The sequence below is a fragment of the Nilaparvata lugens genome, chromosome 8, assembly GCF_014356525.2.
Source record: "Nilaparvata lugens isolate BPH chromosome 8, ASM1435652v1, whole genome shotgun sequence".
Classification (NCBI taxonomy): domain Eukaryota; kingdom Metazoa; phylum Arthropoda; class Insecta; order Hemiptera; family Delphacidae; genus Nilaparvata; species Nilaparvata lugens.
The window spans coordinates 38,977,093-38,995,836 of record NC_052511.1 but is presented as its reverse complement, the minus strand read 5'-3'; the positions used below and the strand labels follow the sequence as shown (position 1 = coordinate 38,995,836).

Below are 18,744 nucleotides of genomic sequence, written 5' to 3'. Positions count from 1 at the left end.
TCCTTATCAAATCATCCCTTATCTCATCTTCCCATCGAATTCTTGGTCTGACAATGGGTGTTTACATTCAAAATATTTGAGTTGCAACCCCTCATTTCCTTAAAAACTAAAACTTCAATCAGCCGCTATTTTGGATACAAGTATCATAGAACATTTAATTGATGTCATCTATCTCGTTTTGAGAAGACCTTTAAAATGATGTACAACACGATGGGTGTTTACATTCAAAATATTTGAGTTACAACCCCTAATTTCCTTGAAAACTAAAACTTCAATCAGCCGCTATTTTGGATACAAGTATCATAGAACATTTTTATTGATGTCATCTTTCTTGTTTTAAAAAGGCCTTTAAAATGATGTACTACACTACAAAATGTGTGTTTACATTTTAAATATTCGAGTTACAATCCCTAAGCCACCCTCTAATGAGGGGTTGGAATTCAGTTGTACGTCAAGAGGTAGAGTATTTGACCATTAACTTATCCTGAAAGTTACAGTATTATATCTACAACAGTCTCCAATTTATTGAAGGGTTCCTATACATATGACTCACTCTGTATATCAGGCAGCAACGAAAACTTGATGCCGTGAGACCTGACTCACGGATGGCTCAACTACATTATAGACCTCACTATAGTGGCTTTGACAATTGCAAGCAATTTTAATCAATATGTACCACAAAAATCTCTACCTCTACTACACAACAAATCACACAAATTATTCATTTGTAAATCTGTGAATTTACATTTTAAATATTCGAGTTACAACCCCTAATTTCCTTGAAAACTAAAACTTCAATCAGCCGCTATTTTGGATACAAGTATCATAGAACATTTTTATTGATGTCATCTTTCTTGTTTTAAAAAGGCCTTTAAAATGATGTACTACACTACAAAATGTGTGTTTACATTTTAAATATTCGAGTTACAACCCCTAATTTCCTTGAAAACTAAAACTTCAATCAGCCGCTATTTTGGATACAAGTATCATAGAACATTTTTATTGATGTCATCTTTCTTGTTTTAAAAAGGCCTTTAAAATGATGTACTACACTACAAAATGTGTGTTTACATTTTAAATATTCGAGTTACAACCCCTAATTTCCTTGAAAACTAAAACTTCAATCAGCCGCTATTTTGGATACAAGTATCATAGAACATTTTTATTGATGTCATCTTTCTTGTTTTAAAAAGGCCTTTAAAATGATGTACTACACTACAAAATGTGTGTTTACATTTTAAATATTCGAGTTACAACCCCTAATTTCCTTGAAAACTAAAACTTCAATCAGCCGCTATTTTGGATACAAGTATCATAGAACATTTTTATTGATGTCATCTTTCTTGTTTTAAAAAGGCCTTTAAAATGATGTACTACACTACAAAATGTGTGTTTACATTTTAAATATTCGAGTTACAACCCCTAATTTCCTTGAAAACTAAAACTTCAATCAGCCGCTATTTTGGATACAAGTATCATAGAACATTTTTATTGATGTCATCTTTCTTGTTTTAAAAAGGCCTTTAAAATGATGTACTACACTACAAAATGTGTGTTTACATTTTAAATATTCGAGTTACAACCCCTAATTTCCTTGAAAACTAAAACTTCAATCAGCCGCTATTTTGGATACAAGTATCATAGAACATTTTTATTGATGTCATCTTTCTTGTTTTAAAAAGGCCTTTAAAATGATGTACTACACTACAAAATGTGTGTTTACATTTTAAATATTCGAGTTACAACCCCTAATTTCCTTGAAAACTAAAACTTCAATCAGCCGCTATTTTGGATACAAGTATCATAGAACATTTTTATTGATGTCATCTTTCTTGTTTTAAAAAGGCCTTTAAAATGATGTACTACACTACAAAATGTGTGTTTACATTTTAAATATTCGAGTTACAACCCCTAATTTCCTTGAAAACTAAAACTTCAATCAGCCGCTATTTTGGATACAAGTATCATAGAACATTTTTATTGATGTCATCTTTCTTGTTTTAAAAAGGCCTTTAAAATGATGTACTACACTACAAAATGTGTGTTTACATTTTAAATATTCGAGTTACAATCCCTAAGCCACCCTCTAATGAGGGGTTGGAATTCAGTTGTACGTCAAGAGGTAGAGTATTTGACCAGTAACTTATCCTGGAAGTTACAGTATTATATCTACAACAGTCTCCAATTTATTGAAGGGTTCCTATACATATGACTCACTCTGTATATCAGGCAGCAACGAAAACTTGATGCCGTGAGACCTGACTCACGGATGGCTCAACTACATTATAGACCTCACTATAGTGGCTTTGACAATTGCAAGCAATTTTAATCAATATGTACCACAAAAATCTCTACCTCTACTACACAACAAATCACACAAATTATTCATTTGTAAATCTGTAAATTTGTAATTGTAAATCAGTTAATTTGAACTCACCTCAGGCGCTCCTTCAGCGGCTTGGTCTGAATATAATCCAACGGCAGGAAGGTCTCCGGATCCAGCATATGCTCCTTGAGATAATTGATGCACATGCGTGCCGTCTTCTCAGTGTCGACCACGATTGCCTCCATGTACTTGCCGAGCACTTTGGTGATGGCCACGTTGAACCGTTTGTGAATCGGCTGACACATGTTGATGAGGCGATCGTAGACGCCCGGGTGCAGTCGCTTGAAGTTTCTCCACGATTTCCTGCTTCTTCTTGCGACGCGAGTCCTCGTGTTTGTCGACCTTGGCGTCACCCAGTTGCTGTTGGACAGTTTCCAGTTCGGTGTTGAGTTCCTTGATGCGCTCCTTTGAGGAGCCCACATAGGACTGCAGCTCGTGGTGAAGAGCCTTCTGCTCTTCCAGTGCTCGTTCGCTTGTTCTGTAAAACATGATGACAACGGTTTAGGACTGAAGTTTAGTTAGTACTATTACTCTACGATTAGTGCCTCAAGTTAAGTACCTCGAGTTTAGTGCCTCAACTTTTTTCGTTTGTGCGTAAATGCCGTCGTCGACAGGATTGGGTAAATTTCAATTTGTCTAAATAACCTAAAATATTATATTGAATTATTTTTTAATGCGGGAGGTTGAGTTTATAATCTTTTATACTTTCAAATGGTAATATGTTGATATTATAAAATGTTTTATTATTGGATGATAAACACAAATAATGAAAAGTTTTCTAGATCAGCTGTTTTAGAACACTTGAAATTTGGACAATATGGATGTAAACAATGCTTGTCGTCGTTCGTGGTAACTGATTCAGGAACTGAATCTGATCTCTGTGATCAGGAAACAGCTATTCAAGTCGCTAATAAATTGATTCATCCTATGATGAGGTCCACGCTATAGACGGTAGCTGATACAGGTTTATTGATGTAATATTAACTGTCCATTCTCGTTTGAAATAATCATATTTTATTAAGCAAGAGATATTTTTCAATAATTATTTCATAATGAATTTTCATAATTGAGATTAAATATTTTATTAGTTAATTATTAATTCTACTTTGTTAAAAGACGATCTGGCAACTGAGCAAAGCGAGAAAGAGATAGCACTATTCGCTATGTTTAGACAAGGATAGCAATACCATTGCTAATCAAACACTGCCATTATAACGTGGACTTCACTATAGCATCTCACCCGTTGAACATACCTGACAATTATTGTTATAAAGTGGTTTTTCGTCACGGAAAACATTTTTTATTGATGAAACTCCACGTAATTTACATACCTGTTAAGCTTCTTAATATTGACGAAGCCGTTACCACAGAATACATTACAGAATGGAAAGTCGGCTAATATCCTGACGCAAAAATCCGCCATCTTGAAAGAAAGTTAAGCATAGTAATAGTAGAATTTGGATCACTTTACTGATCCGGGTCAATCGGTCTCGATCACTGCCGCGACCCGTTCAAAAGACCCCGATAGCAGTAACTATTATTAAATGAAAATCCCAATTAAATGCAGTAATTCACCCCGAAGACCTCTGCTACTGTACTGCAAATATTGACAACAGGGTAAACAGCTAGATGGAAATTCGATGAGCGCTACTATACAAAAATTATTTGTCAGCCCGGGAATCGAACCCAGTACCTCCTAATTGTCGGTCAGGAATGCTTAAGAATGCTTACCCTTACACCAAACTGACAATCTCTGGATAGCAGTGCTCATTTTATACAAAACCAAAGCGGCCAGCCAGTCTACAGATGGAAATAAATTGGAAGTTGCATTTGTTCAAATGCTAATTAACGGATAACTATTATTAAACGAAAATCACAATTAAATGTTGTAATTCACCCCGAAGACTTCTGCTACTTCAAATATTGACAACAGGGTAAACAGCTAGATAGAAATTAGATTAGCGCTACTATAGAAAAATTATTTGTCAGCCCGGGAATCGAACCCAGTACCTCCTAATTGCTGGTCAGGAATGCTTACCCTTACACAAAACTGACAAAATCTGTATTTCAGAAACTGATAATCTGGCAAATACTGGGTTCGATTCCCGGGCTGACAAATAATTTTTGTATAGTAGCGCTCATTGAATTTCCATCTAGCTGTTTACCCTGTTGTCAATATTTGCAGTAGCAGAAGTCTTCGGGGTGATTTACAGCATTTAATTGGGATTTTCGCTTAATAATAGTTATTCGTTAATTAGCATTTGAACAAATGCATTTCCAATTTATTTTCATCTGTAGGATAGCAGTAATTTTAATTTCTATCAAGATGACGCAGTCACGTGACGTGGTCTTGATGCACTCAAGTCTTCGAGACATGTAAAATGCATTGTTTGGATTGATACTTTCCATTCTGTATGTATTCTGTGCCGTTACATATCTTCTAGGATTTGGATCTTCAATAAGCTGATAAAACCGGTAGTAAGCGCCTTGCTTCCCGATTTGTTGAAAATACCTGATATGCTCGTTGAGCTTGTCGACTCGCTTGGCCGCCTCAGCCTTCTCGTGCTCCTTCTGCTTGATGGTGTTGGCCAGGTCGGACCGGATGCTGGCCTCGTTGTCCAACTTGTCCTGCTCGGCCTTCTGCTCGCGGTTGATCGAGTCCAACTCCTGCAGGAACCTGGCCGACTGTTTCTGCGCCTCCACTTTCAGTCGGTTGTACTCGTTCACCTGACACCAACATTACAAGCATTCATTCATTCACTCATCTATGTTTCAAGATATTTGATATTTATTTAATGCATCTTACATTGCCAGGTCTGACATGACCTATGGCAAACACTGGTAGCAAAATAACAACACTTAAAAATTAATTACAATAATAGTACATAATAACATATTTGTGACAATTCATGCTGAAAATGAAAATGACGGGTGATATTCATTTATTTAATCATTCAGAATTACACAACTTACAGAAAAGTACCACATGCTTATAAGCCCAAAACGGTTCCAATTCTAATTTATACAACAGTCCAAATGTATATAAGTTATATGAATGAATTAAATCTGCAGAATTTACAGGGAAGTGGAAAATATGAAAGGTACAAGTGTGAGGATATTAAGACTAGGTGAGGGGTAGGGATGTAGAATATGGAGGATTATGGATATAAAGGAACCCGGATTTTCGGTGGGGTTCTACCACTCTAGCACCTTGGGTTGTTGGGACACTAGGAAGTACTTCTTCCTAGTAGAAGAAGAAAAGGAGGAAGAAAAAGAGGGGTAGGAGGACGAGGAGGAAGAGAAACGGGAAGAGGAAAAGCAACAGGAAAACGGAAAAAAGGAAGAGGAAAGAGAAAGAGGGAAGATGTAGAGGAAGAAGAAAGAAAAGGAGGAATAGAGCATAGGAAAAACAGCAAAATTCTATTAGGGCCGGTTTCCGAACTCGGGATTTGGCTAAATTCTAAACTTTAACAGCTGGAGTCAGAAAATTGGCTTTCCGAAACGGGCGTAGTCGCAGTCCACGTTCAAAATACCCCGATAGCAGTAACTATTATTAAATGAAAATCCGAATTAAATGCTGTAAATCACCCCGAAGACTTCTGCTACTGTACTGCAAATATTGACAACAGGGTAAACAGCTAGATGGAAATTCGATGAACGCTACTATAGAAAAATTATTTGTCAGCCCGGGAATCGAACCCAGTACCTCCTAATTGCCGGTCAGGAATACTTAACATTACACCAAACTGACAATCTCTGTATTTCAAAAACTGATAATCTGGCAATTACTGGGTTCGATCCCCGGACTGACAAACAATTTTTGTATAGTAGCGCTCATTGAATTTCCATCTAGCTGTTTACCCTGTTGTCAATATTTCCAGTAGCAGAAGTCTTCGGGGTGAATTACATCATTTATTTGGGATTTTCATTTAATAATAGTTATTCATCAATTATCAATAGTTATTTACAAATGCAACTTCCAATTTATTTTCATCTGTAGGATTGCAGTAATTTTAATTTCTAACAAGATGACGCAGTCACGTGACGTGGTCTTGATGCACTCAAGTCTTCGAGACATGTAAAATGCATTGTTTGGATTGATACTTTCCATTATGTATGTATTCTGTGCCGTTACAAACCTTCTAGGATTTGGATCTTCAATAAGCTGATAAAACCGGTAGTAAGCGCCTTGCCTCCCGATTCGTTGAAAATACCTGATATGCTCGTTGAGCTTGTCGACTCGCTTGGCGGCCTCGGCCTTCTCGTGCTCCTTCTGCTTGATGGTGTTGGCCAGGTCGGACCTGATGCTGGCCTCGTTGTCCAACTTGTCCTGCTCGGCCTTCTGCTCGCGGTTGATCGAGTCCAACTCCTGCAGGAACCTGGCAGACTGTTTCTGCGCCTCCACCTTCAGTCGGTTGTACTCGTTCACCTGACACCAACATTACAAGCATTCATTAATTCACTCATCTATATTTTAAGAAGTAGAAGAAGGAAGAAAAAGAGGGGTAGCAGGACGAGGAGGAAGAAGAACGAGGAGAGGAATAGAAACAGGGAAATGTAAAAGAAGGAAGAGGAAGAGGCAGCCCCGGGCTTAGGTGAATGGCGCCCTGGGCGAATGTTCTACCGACGACCTCCTTATTAATATAATGTAAAAGCAAATAATCTATGCTACTTATATCTTAGGAAGAGATTAACAAGAGATAACAAGATCACGTTTTTCAAACACATAACTGTGGACCTCTTAATATTCTCCAGACTAATATTCTTTTCATCATCTCTTCTTTGTGCCCTCGAAAATTTGGCGCCCTGGGCAAATACCCAAATGAAGAGGAAGAAGAAAAAAAAAACAAAATTCTATTAGTCAAAAAAAGTTGAGTAATGCCACTACTGTCTCACTCATCCCGTTTACGCATAGGACATATACGAACTCCAACCCGCGGTCAAATGAGAGCGGATCATGGCTCCTATACTCACGTACATTTTTTATGCCGTACCGTCATCTATAGTGAGGTCTACGTTATAATGGCAGTGTTTGATTGGCAATGGTATTGCTATCCTTGTCTATCATTCAACAGTGATAGCGCTATCACTTTCTCACTTTGCTCTGTTGCCAGATCGTCTTTCAACAATGTAGAATTAATAATAAATTCATCTTAATTTTGAAAATTCATTAAAAAATTATTGAAAAATATAATTTCTTGCTTAATAAAATATAATTGATTATTTTAAAGGAGAATGAACAGTTGATATTATATCAATAAACCTGTATCAGCTACCAAGTAAGGCATTGACAAGACTGAGGATCGGTAACGTTGTTCTCCTATCTTTCTCCACTGCCATTTTAACGTGGATCTCACTATAGTAGTAAATGAGGTAAACTTGAAAGTACTGAACTATTAAATTCAATCAAAAAATAATATTTAGTAGGGTGTAAAATATGTTCTAATGAGCACAACATCAGTAGTAGAGAGTCATAAATATTCCAAAATATAATATAGAAAGGATGCGTTTACTTTTGACACAGTTGAAACGACGATGTTTCTGTACTAATACACATATAATAAGAATAGTATCTGCTGATGAAAAGTGAAATGATCATGTTCGTGGTGCATAAGTCTGTACGCACCTTTGGACTACAAGTGGTTCAGTCAGGAAGAATAGTTTCTCTTGGATGCACTTTATCAATGAACCTACCTGAGCGTCCTCCAACTGCACATCCCTGCCTTGCGATTGGCTCTCGTCGGCCAGCTGCTCCTCCCACTGTTGCCTCTGCGCATCCACTTCGCGCAGCTCCTTCTCCAGTTCGGCAATGTCCTTCTCGTGCGCCTCATTGGCAGTTCGCACCTCGGTCAGCGACTTCTTGGCCGTGTTCAGCTTCTTCTTGATGTGATCCACGCGCTCTTTTGCCTTGATGAACGACGGACGCTTTTTGCCCGCTTCCACTTCCTAAACAACAGATGCAGCAATGTAGTTGATAGTTTGAAGCAGGGAGGAAGGAATTTGGAACAAAAACAAGGAATAGAGAATGGAAACGAAACGAGAAAAAAAGAGGAATAATCAAAACTAGAGATAGAATAGCCGAATCCCATCGAATAGGCATGGACGTTTCATCATCTCTTATTAATTTAGTTTTGTTTGTGTAAACAATTGATTTATAATGAGGCTTGTTTTGGTATAAAGCTGTAAGCCTCTATATGTTGTAATTTTTCTATTGATGTAAATAAATAAATCATCTCATATTTCATCCTCACACTTACTATTACCCACATACAAGCAAAAAGCTCATCAGGGCATACTCCGCAATAAAAATGAATAGAAAAGGAGGAAATTGAGAGATAAAAGTTGTGGAGTACTCGAAAACTATATAAGAATAGTGAACATAATGTGTTAGTTAAAAGAACATTCAAGAGAAATGAGGAGAAAATGAGAATATGATAGTGAAAGGATAAAGGGAAAAGCATGGTTTGCAACTAAAAATGTTGAAAATTTAATTGGATGGCTGTAAGGATTCCCGATGAATGCTAGAAAACAAAGAAGAAAATTGTTCAACCGAGAATCGAACCCAGCACTTCCTAATTGTCGATATTATTCAAACACATTCCAACGAATTCTTCATCAGAAATGATAGTACTTGACGAGAGGAACAATGATATGCCATCAGATTGGCGAAATTCGCTCCCATTCCAGAGTTATAAGCATTTTAAAATGTTTGATTCTTCTTATCTGAGAGTGGAGAGGAAATTTAAGTACACGTGAGTATAAAAACAATGACTTCCTAATAAAGGAGACAGCTCTAGAAATCTGTTTTGAGAGTAAAATGTAATAAATTGAAGACAAATTAAATTTCAAATATACAAGTATGTTATGAATAATAAGTGAGAGGAAGAAAGGAATGCATCGCATTAAAGAACTACAAGACTTAACCTATTTCGGACTGAGTGTTATCTATATTTGGAAGAGGAATAGCACAAGTTTATCTTATTTTTCCTCTCCCTATCATTTTGATAATGTACTTATTGTATAAATGAATGAATGAATAAAACTCAAACTAAAGCAAATAATTCCCATACTGGAACATAAATATTATGTAGTTTGATTCACACTCACCATCTCTCTTATCTCCTGTTCAATTTTAGCAAGTTCTCTGTTCAGTTTGCCATGTTCCTTCTTCTTTTCTTTCAGCGCTTCTTCGGCTTTCTCCTTCTTCTTCTCAACCTTCTCCACTTCTCGCTTCCTCTTCTCCACCTCTTTCTCGTAATGGTCGATCTCGTTCTCGTTGTGATAGAGACGGAACAGCTGGTACTCAACTTCTTTCTCAACCTATCAAAAGAGAACAATTCATCAAAATTCGATATTATAAATGTTAAATTAATTATTCTCAAGGGTTCCTCATATTAAGCCCTATACCTAGGGGTGCACACCCAGTACCACCTAAATTTAGACCAGCCGCAAAGTAGACCCACGCTAATCCACGAAAAGCAACCCACGCCGTGGGATGTTTTGTTAACCATTGCTAGGCTTCACTAGACATCTGTGTAATACATGCAATGAATAATCCACTTGTCAGCTAATTGATTATGAATAATCATCGTGGGTTGCTTTTCGTGGATTAGCGTGGTTCTACTTTGCGGCGGGCCTTACATTTGCATGGGGGGTGGGCCACTACCACCAAAATTTACAAAGCCATAGCGCTAGGCTGTCACGTCATAAGTAGTCCATGGAATTATCCAATCAGAAAGCTACAAATCTAGAGTTTTAATTCAGCTGATTTCTAATCAGCTTTCTGTTTGGATAATTTCATCGACTACTGATGACGTCACAAATTAACGCTATGGCTTTGTAAATCTAGGTGGTAGTGGCACACCCCCATGCAAATGGTCGCACCCCCAAAATTAAGAAAAAATATCAGCTTCTACTCCCTCCACCCCACACGTCATTAGTTATTTTTAAACACCGCTACAACCCCTGTGGGCACCTCTGCTTTACCAAAATGATCAAGGATTAAAATTATGTATTAATACAACATTATTTTAATTATTACTGTGTTATGGAGGTAATAATTATTATGAGGAATACTGGTTATTTCTATGTTTTCATATAATACATGAGTAAATAATGATACATTCATCTCAAAAAAGGGTTCCTCATATAAATCTCTTTTCCAAAAGGGATTATTGAAAATTTCAAATGATTTTTCATAAATATGCTGTTAATTTAATTTCATTTATATTATTTTCAAATATTATTTATATAATATTGATGCTGATGCTAGATACTATTGTGTTAATCAAACTATCGCAATTCAAAATATAATAATTAATCAAACTCTTACATTTTTGGATCAATTTATTAATTAAATATCAATACACAAAATGATTATATGTTTTTTAGGCATTGATTGTGATTTTCCAAGTTATTTTGTAATTATGGTAATTTCATACTCTGTGAAAAAATATATACTGTGAAAAATGGGGAAAAATTGAAATAGATCTAAATTGAATTAAAAAAAGAATTATAGAACCCGCATAGTCTGTGTGTGGGAGCAGTAAGTTCTTGACTTGTGTGTAACAAGATAATATCAGGCTATCGATACAATAACAATATATCATGTAACCAAACACTCAAACTTTACTGAAAATTGACTAAGAAACACATCCTTGAAAAGTTAAATTCAAATGAAACGAGCCAATTCATTCTTGAGTCTCTGATACTTGAAATTATTTATTCATTTATTCATAAGCAGATTCAATCCAGGTAAAAGCAACAGGCATTTGCCCAAAACTACTTCAAACCTTAATTTAGAATACACAGTCTAAAGGCTATGTTACTAACGTAACTTAAATGATAACTTAATTCGCACACAATTTTGAGTCGCACACAATTGACTACGATGCACTTTCTTGAAAGGTTAAATTCAAATGAATCGAGCCAATTATTCATCCTCGAGTCTCTGATACTAGAAGTTATGACGGAAATTGACTACGATACATTCATTTTCTTGAAAAAATAATTTCAAATGAAACGAACCAATTCATCCTTGAGTCTCTGATACTTCTCGGCCTCTTCCTTTTCCATTCTGGCTTCCTTTCTTTCTGCTGCCACTCCTCTTTTCTTCAGATAGGAGTAATTAGTTTCCTCCTCAGCCTTCAACATTTCAGATTTCAAACGATCGTAATCCTCTTTCAGCGCACCAGATCTGCAAATAAATAAAGTTTTCAATTTTTTCAATTTCAATTCATTAAAAACACACAAAACAAGACAAAACAAAATTACATAGAATTATGAAACAAATAAAACACAATAAAATGTTACAAATATAAAAAATCATGGGCTTTGTGGTTGGGTATGTTGGAGAAGAGAAAAAAAGAGAGGAAGATACCTAGGAGGAGGAATAAATAAAGTTTAAAATAATATTTCACCAGATCTGCTAATAAATAAAGTTTAAAATAATATTCCACCAGAACTGCAAATAAATAAAGTCTAAAATAATATTTATGTTATAAACCATCAAGTACATCAACTCATCTCATCGTTTTCATTTCATGGATTCGGTCTATCTTCTTCTCGGGCTACCTACATTAATTATTTTTTCATTCGGTTTGTAAATTAGCTCTTCCATAGGCAAAAACGTACAATAAATAGTATTTATTCATGAATAAGCTCTTGTTCTAATATGTCATTAAATGGATGTTGAATACTATAGTGTGGTGCACGTTATAATGACAGTGGATAAAGATAGAAGAATAGCGATGCCGATTCTCTGCATTAATTAATCATATTTCTAAACTGTCAAAAACATAATTGACATCGTTGTGGACCTAGAAAAGGATAGTAAAACCGGCTATGTCGAATGATAGACAAGGATAGCAAAACCAAAGTTGATCAAATACTTTCATTGTAACGTGGACCTCACAATAGTATATAGTGATAGTGAAAGTATTTCCTCATTTTACGATATAAAATTGGCTATTATATTGATTACTATTAAATTATATTATATGACACAATGGATAGAGGAAACACTGTATATTATGTAATGAAGTTATATTTATTGAAATACTACTAGAAAGATTAGAACTACTTCAATTTTATATTTATTGATTACCAATACTTATAAATACACAAACATTTGTAAATAATAGAACCCGCATAGACTATATAGGTATCCAGAAGTTACACGAACTTTTAAACTTCGGTTTCATAGGAAAATAAAAAATTCTCCCTATAAGTAGTAGATCAACCCATGATTAACCCGATTAATGATAATGATAACTATCGAACTATAGTAATAATGGATTGTTTGTAGATATTCTATTCTCATAAGAATGTAGTTGGATTCCCACATTTCAGTATCAGTGTACTTGTCCGGTATTACAGTGGAATTATACAATTCCCATGAGTTCTAATGGGACTATTCCCACTCAGCCACCCGGACAAGCGAATATGAATAGTTTCATAATGGAAATTATGAAAATAATATTCTCACTGTACCAGACATGCTCACTAATACTGGTATTTATTTATTCGTTTATTCTTCATTAAAAAAAAAACATACCATCAAAATTTTTGGGAGAAACATTAGAAATTAATTGAACTTCGTCATTATCCTAATACGTGGGATTCTGCATTGAGTGTCGATGTTGTTATACCGGGTGATTCAAAATGGACTTTGAAAATTCATTTAAATCTTATTAAACATTATACAGAGCTTGTTTTGATGTTGTTTTAAAGGAAAACACTCCAAGTTTTGACTCGCGTAGTCCGCTAGTGCCTGGTCGCGTCGCACAAGCGGTAGCGGCAGTTACGTCAAATATGGCTGCCTTCACTGGATCCAAGCGTGCTAGCTGTGTGTTTTGGTTTGAAAATTGGCTAGTGTACCTTGATATGTTGCAAAAAAGTTTGATACCACAGATCGATGAGGATGACCGAGAACGAAATGTTTTCTTTATGCAAGATGGCGCACTACTACACTATCTGACTGACATCCGGGATTTTCTCAATGGCCGCTTTCCAAATCAGTGGATTGACCGTAATGCGCCAATATTGTATGGCCCCCTCGTTCCCCAGACTAACACCGCTGGATCTTTTCTTGTGGGGTATTATGACAAATATAGTGTATGTACCTCCTTTGCCAGCCACTCTACCTGAACTTAGAGCAAGGATTTGCGCTGCTGTTGAGCAAGTTACACCTGAAATGCTAGTGCGAGTCTGCGAAGAAATCGACTATCAATGGGATGTCTGCAGGATAACCAACGGAAGTCACATAGAAAATCTTTAGTTCAAGGTAAAAAACTTGAAGTGTTTTCCTAAAAAACAACACCAAAACCAGCTCTGTACCTTGTTTAATAAAATTTATATGAATTTTCAAAGTTGTAGTCCTTTGAATCACCCGGTATAATATTCTTTTCAGCCTTTCCCCACTCAGGTGGGGTCAGCGTTTCGGGTCAGTCGCTTCCAGGAGTCTCGGTCATGGGCTTCGTTTGGTGTTAGTCCCTTCTCTGCAAGATCTTCTGAGCGATACAATTTTCCCACTTCTTCCTAGGTCTTCCTCTCTTCCTATGTTGTTATGATAATAAATGTAGACGACTTTAGAAGAATACTCACCCGCTGATCTCCTCGAAAAGAGCGGTTCTTTCCTTTGGATTTTTCATAGCAATCGACTCGACCGCACCTTGGAACACGAGAAAGTTCTTCGCCTTCACGTTGATACCGATCGCTTCCAATTCGCTCAGATATTGCTGTGTTGTCACAACCTACCGACAAAACAATCCATCTTTATTTTATTTGAACAATTATTTTGAAGGAAATGAATAACACCTTAATTGCACACTTTCAATAGTATAAATAATCATTATCATATACTTTCAATAAAAACAAGAAACTAGACGCTTGGATGAATGTAGTTTTGGTTTTAGTGATAGAAAATTCAACATTTTGTTTGAGATAGAAATAATAATAATATCGAGGGACCTGGCTGATTCAGGTCTGGTGTCAGATTTTTCAGGTCGCAACTGATCAATTCCAGGGCCTCTGACATGACCTAACGACTGCTCTTTTGTTTAAGATGATCTTGTTTAAGATATCTAGACTTTTATATTTTAAATTGTCATTCAGAGTGGTAATTGTCACTCTTGTTCAAAGAAATATTTGATCAGTTAAGATCCATGCAGCCGCTAAGTACTGCCGGTTTGTACATTTTCTATCCAAATTTAGAAAAGGAACAGTTTTGGGCTTTAAGCCTGTTGTTCCTTTCCCAATCATTCATAATTGTGAATTATATTGTAACTATCAATGTATAAATAAATGAATAAATTATAACCACTTGAAGAATCGATTTCTCTAAAATATTATTTTTGTCAAAGTCATTCAATTTCAGCTGTTTTCCATGCATGAAATCAAGCAGGTAAACAGCTGTTGGTAGAAGAAATAAACATATGATTCTTATTACAGCATACTCTACTGTAATGAAACCATATGTTTTCTTTACAGTCGAGTATGTTTCCTAGTTCCAAAATAGGAACAGCAAAACTGCTACAAAAAAAAACACCGTCAGCGCTCCAGGTGGAAGTTTTGTCAACTTCCACAAAATTCCTGATTCAGAATTTGTAAACTAGGTTATTTTTATAGAATGCATGTAGTAACGTCAGCACAAGCAGGTAATGTTTTCTATTTCTTAATTATTCTTCTTTGGATTATTATGACAAAAAATAGTGTACGTTACTTGGACGTGAATGTCTTTTTCAGTGCTCGAATGAAATTCTAGTCTCGGATAACGCCTCGACTAGAAACATCATTCTCGCCTGCAAAAGGCCTCTTCCCGTCCTCGTGACGTAAGATACTATTATGAGTTTAAAAACCCTATCATCCGTCTCAATACCACAGCACAAGTCTGGAGCTCATATCGGCATCAAACTCAGCAAAAAACAAGTAAAAATGGGAAGTATATCAAGATAATATCAGAAAATAAAAAATCTACGGAATTTACATATTTCAAGAACCTGTACAATATAAGGAAGTAAAAGATGAGATCTGGCAGTATATGTACCTCTCTGTTGATTCTGTAGTCTGAAGAAGAGCCTTGAACAGACCTGGTGAAGCGTTTTTCCGTATCATCTGGCATTCGGAAAACAGCTGTTACTGAAGCGCTGTGAAAATAACCAGATACTAGGTTAATTAAAGTTTATCAATATTTAAGAAAGTACAAATCATAGTTTTAAAATATATTTGTAGTTGACAACTCTACAGTCAAAAAAGTAGAATCATTGTTCTGTTCAAAGATAATATAGCAAATATTAGATTCATTGAACTTTACGGCTATAGTGCTCACACTAACGCGACTCAAATCGCAAAAGCGACTCAGTTTCACGAACGGTCGGCAAACTACTCGTTGAAAAAAAAACTACTACAGATACAATAGTACATTAACTGAAATGATAGAAAAAAGGTTGGAATAAATTGACAAATGATTTTAAAATGACAACGACCCGAACCGAACGAAACCTTATCCAGTTCCATTAGTTTCGGTTAGCTTTCTGTTCGTTTATTGTCGATTCCGACAAGTGTAAAAAGGTAATTCGGGATTAATTCGTTACCGAATAGAAACAGCACAGAACCGAACCACCCTTCGAAACGAATAGGGGTTTTTCAGGTTTGATTTCGTTCAGGGACCAGCAAACAAATGATGTCACTCACACACTAATGAGATAAACCTGCAACCTGATGAGATGAACACTTTCAAAATCGTCCATGTCAAAATCAGCAAATGACCAGCAAGCTACCTTCTTGCTGGTTAACATTAATAAGGTCTATTTCACTAATCGGGTTTTTAGATATTGCGAGAACTATTGTAGATCTACTATTGCATTTAAGAAGATATTGTAGACATTGAACTTGCATCTTGAATTGGAGAACTCTTATTGCTCTATTCAAGCTCTATTCAAGCTCTTTTTTACTCTTCCACTCAGAAATACGAGATTTTCACTTAACTTGCCTATCACATCAAGAACTTCCACTAAGAGTTTTGATATCAATGGTTTTTCTTATAATTGTTTATTTTTTTTACTGACACTTAATTAAAGATCATCGATAGCATGTGTTTCACCAATTCGGCAACCCTAACCTTACACTCTTGGGCAATACCAAGTAAACGGTCATAGAGGCCTTGAGCCCTCTGGTATTTGGTGTATTTAATATTCACACATTGAGTATTATGCAATCTTTGCAGAAACCTTCACAGAAAAGAACATATTCTGAATCTGAAGCGGTTTTTTGCAAACTTTAAAGCCTGCAAACTGTTAGCCAGTGCCATCTCAATCGTCACTGAGAGTCGTACAATTTGAGTTGAACTAGTGTGAGTGTAGCATCACAAACATTTTTTCAGATTTCAATATTCAGACCTAATTATACATTTGAAAAAGAAACCCGAAATATGATTACCTTCTAGCAACAGGCTGGCCAATAGAAGCTCCATGGATTAGATCGCTCAATCGTTTCACTCGAAGAGACGTTGTTTTCTCTCCCATAACAAAACTGATAGCGTCCATGAAATTTGATTTTCCTAAAAAGAAATAATATCTTAGTAGTATATTAATAATTGAGTAATTGATATTGCTCAATAATTCCACAATTGATTTCGAAGTAAGTAAATGTTTTTATAATATATACCACAAGTAAAAATGCATAATTCATCGGCAAATTCTGATGTTCGTAACTATAGTGAAGTCCACGTTATAATGGCAGTGTTTGATTAGCAATGGTATTGCTATCCTTGTCTATCATTCAACAAAGCGGATAGCGCTATCTCTTTATTGCTTTGCTTTGTTGCCAGTGATCGGCTTTTAACAATGTAGAATTAATAATTAATTAACAAAATATTTCATCTTAATTATGAAAATTCATAAACTTATGAAATTATTGAAAAATAATTCCTTGCTTGATAAAATTTAATTATTTCAAACGATGAACAATCAATATCACATTAATAAACCTGTCTCAGCTACCGTCAAGAAGGCATTGTCAAGACAGTGAGAATCGGCAACGTTGTTCTCCTATCTTTCTCCATTGCCAATATAACGTGGACATCACTATAGTAAAGTTTTTGTATTCAAATGTCAGACTGCACAATTCCAAGTTTCATTACTGCGTCTGAGTTGGAAATTGAGAAAAACATAGCCTAACTTTGAAATATCACATTACAGAAAATTTGATATGTAGAAATAATAATCTGTATAACCCATAGTAGCCTATAAGAACTGAATCCTTTGGTCGCGTTCTTGCTCGTTACAGAACAAGTCTGTCTCATTAGATACCACCTTCGCTGTAACAAGCGGAGATGCAAACAAGAGAATTTGGTCGCGTTTATTCGATTGTAGACTATAGTATGTATCAAAACCTAAACGTACCGTAAGTTAGGTTAGATTAAAGGATTTGCCTGTACTTTATGATTGATTTTCAAGTCACTGAAAATTAATACACCATAGATTTTGCTATATTACTCTATTATCAATAAAATAAATTGAAACACATGGATTGCTAAGCCAACTTCAATATAATTATAGGACAACGGTTTCTTCAATCGAGTATAAAATGTTATAACTAGGTTATGTTATTGTACAATGTTTTAATAGAAACATAATCAGCAAGAGAAAATTTTTTGAGGTAAAATCAAAATAATAAAACTTTAATAAATTTCAAACTGTTGAAATCAATAATAAATTACTAAAAAACAATGCAAACTAACTTACCCGATCCATTAGGACCAACTACCGAAGTGAATGTTTTCATTGGACCTATTGCCAATCTTCCTTTATAGGATTTGAAGTTGTCAACTTCAATCAATTCTAAGAAAGGACCCCTTGTTTTTGCCATTTTGGCAAGCCTATTCTACAATAATCGTTGAAATATCAATTTGTCGTTAATCAAACACGTACTGTCAAAGATCAAATCCCACAACTAACAACAAAAGTTAGCAATCCGCCATCTTTACTTTAGAAAACAAAACCGCCAATATGAAGTATCGATGTTGAAAACTATCGATTAACCATGTATCGATGTTCGAAAGTATCGAGCTTCGACATATCGGTGTTTTGGCGCTGAATTTGAATAATAAATTTTATCGTCTATAATAGTGAGGTCAAAGTTTAAAATGACAGTGGAGAAATATAGAAAAACAGTGTTGCTGATTCTCTGCCTTACCACTGCTTTCCGTATAAGATAGCTGACACCAGTATATCTGAAGTAATATCAACGGTTCATTCTTGTTTAAATAATTAATTATATTTCATTTGTCAAGAACAATATGATAAATTAATGAACTTCCATAATAAGGATTAGATATTTTGTTAATTGATTGTATTTCT

The 18,744-nt window shown here is 35.5% G+C and overlaps 1 protein-coding gene across 1 annotated transcript in view; it reads right to left on the bottom strand.

Annotated features, from left to right (window-relative positions):
- LOC111047197 (structural maintenance of chromosomes protein 1A) overlaps positions 1–18,381 on the bottom strand; it is a 46,300-nt gene extending 27,919 nt beyond the window's left edge. The window contains 10 exon segments of the mRNA XM_039434717.1: positions 2,438–2,673; positions 2,675–2,864; positions 6,601–6,815; positions 8,081–8,332; positions 9,494–9,706; positions 11,414–11,582; positions 13,991–14,139; positions 15,432–15,531; positions 16,823–16,943; positions 18,130–18,381. Of these exon segments, the coding sequence (XP_039290651.1) occupies positions 2,438–2,673; positions 2,675–2,864; positions 6,601–6,815; positions 8,081–8,332; positions 9,494–9,706; positions 11,414–11,582; positions 13,991–14,139; positions 15,432–15,531; positions 16,823–16,943; positions 18,130–18,253 (1,769 nt within the window). The 5' untranslated portion in view covers positions 18,254–18,381.
- Positions 18,382–18,744: the final 363 nt, after the last annotated feature.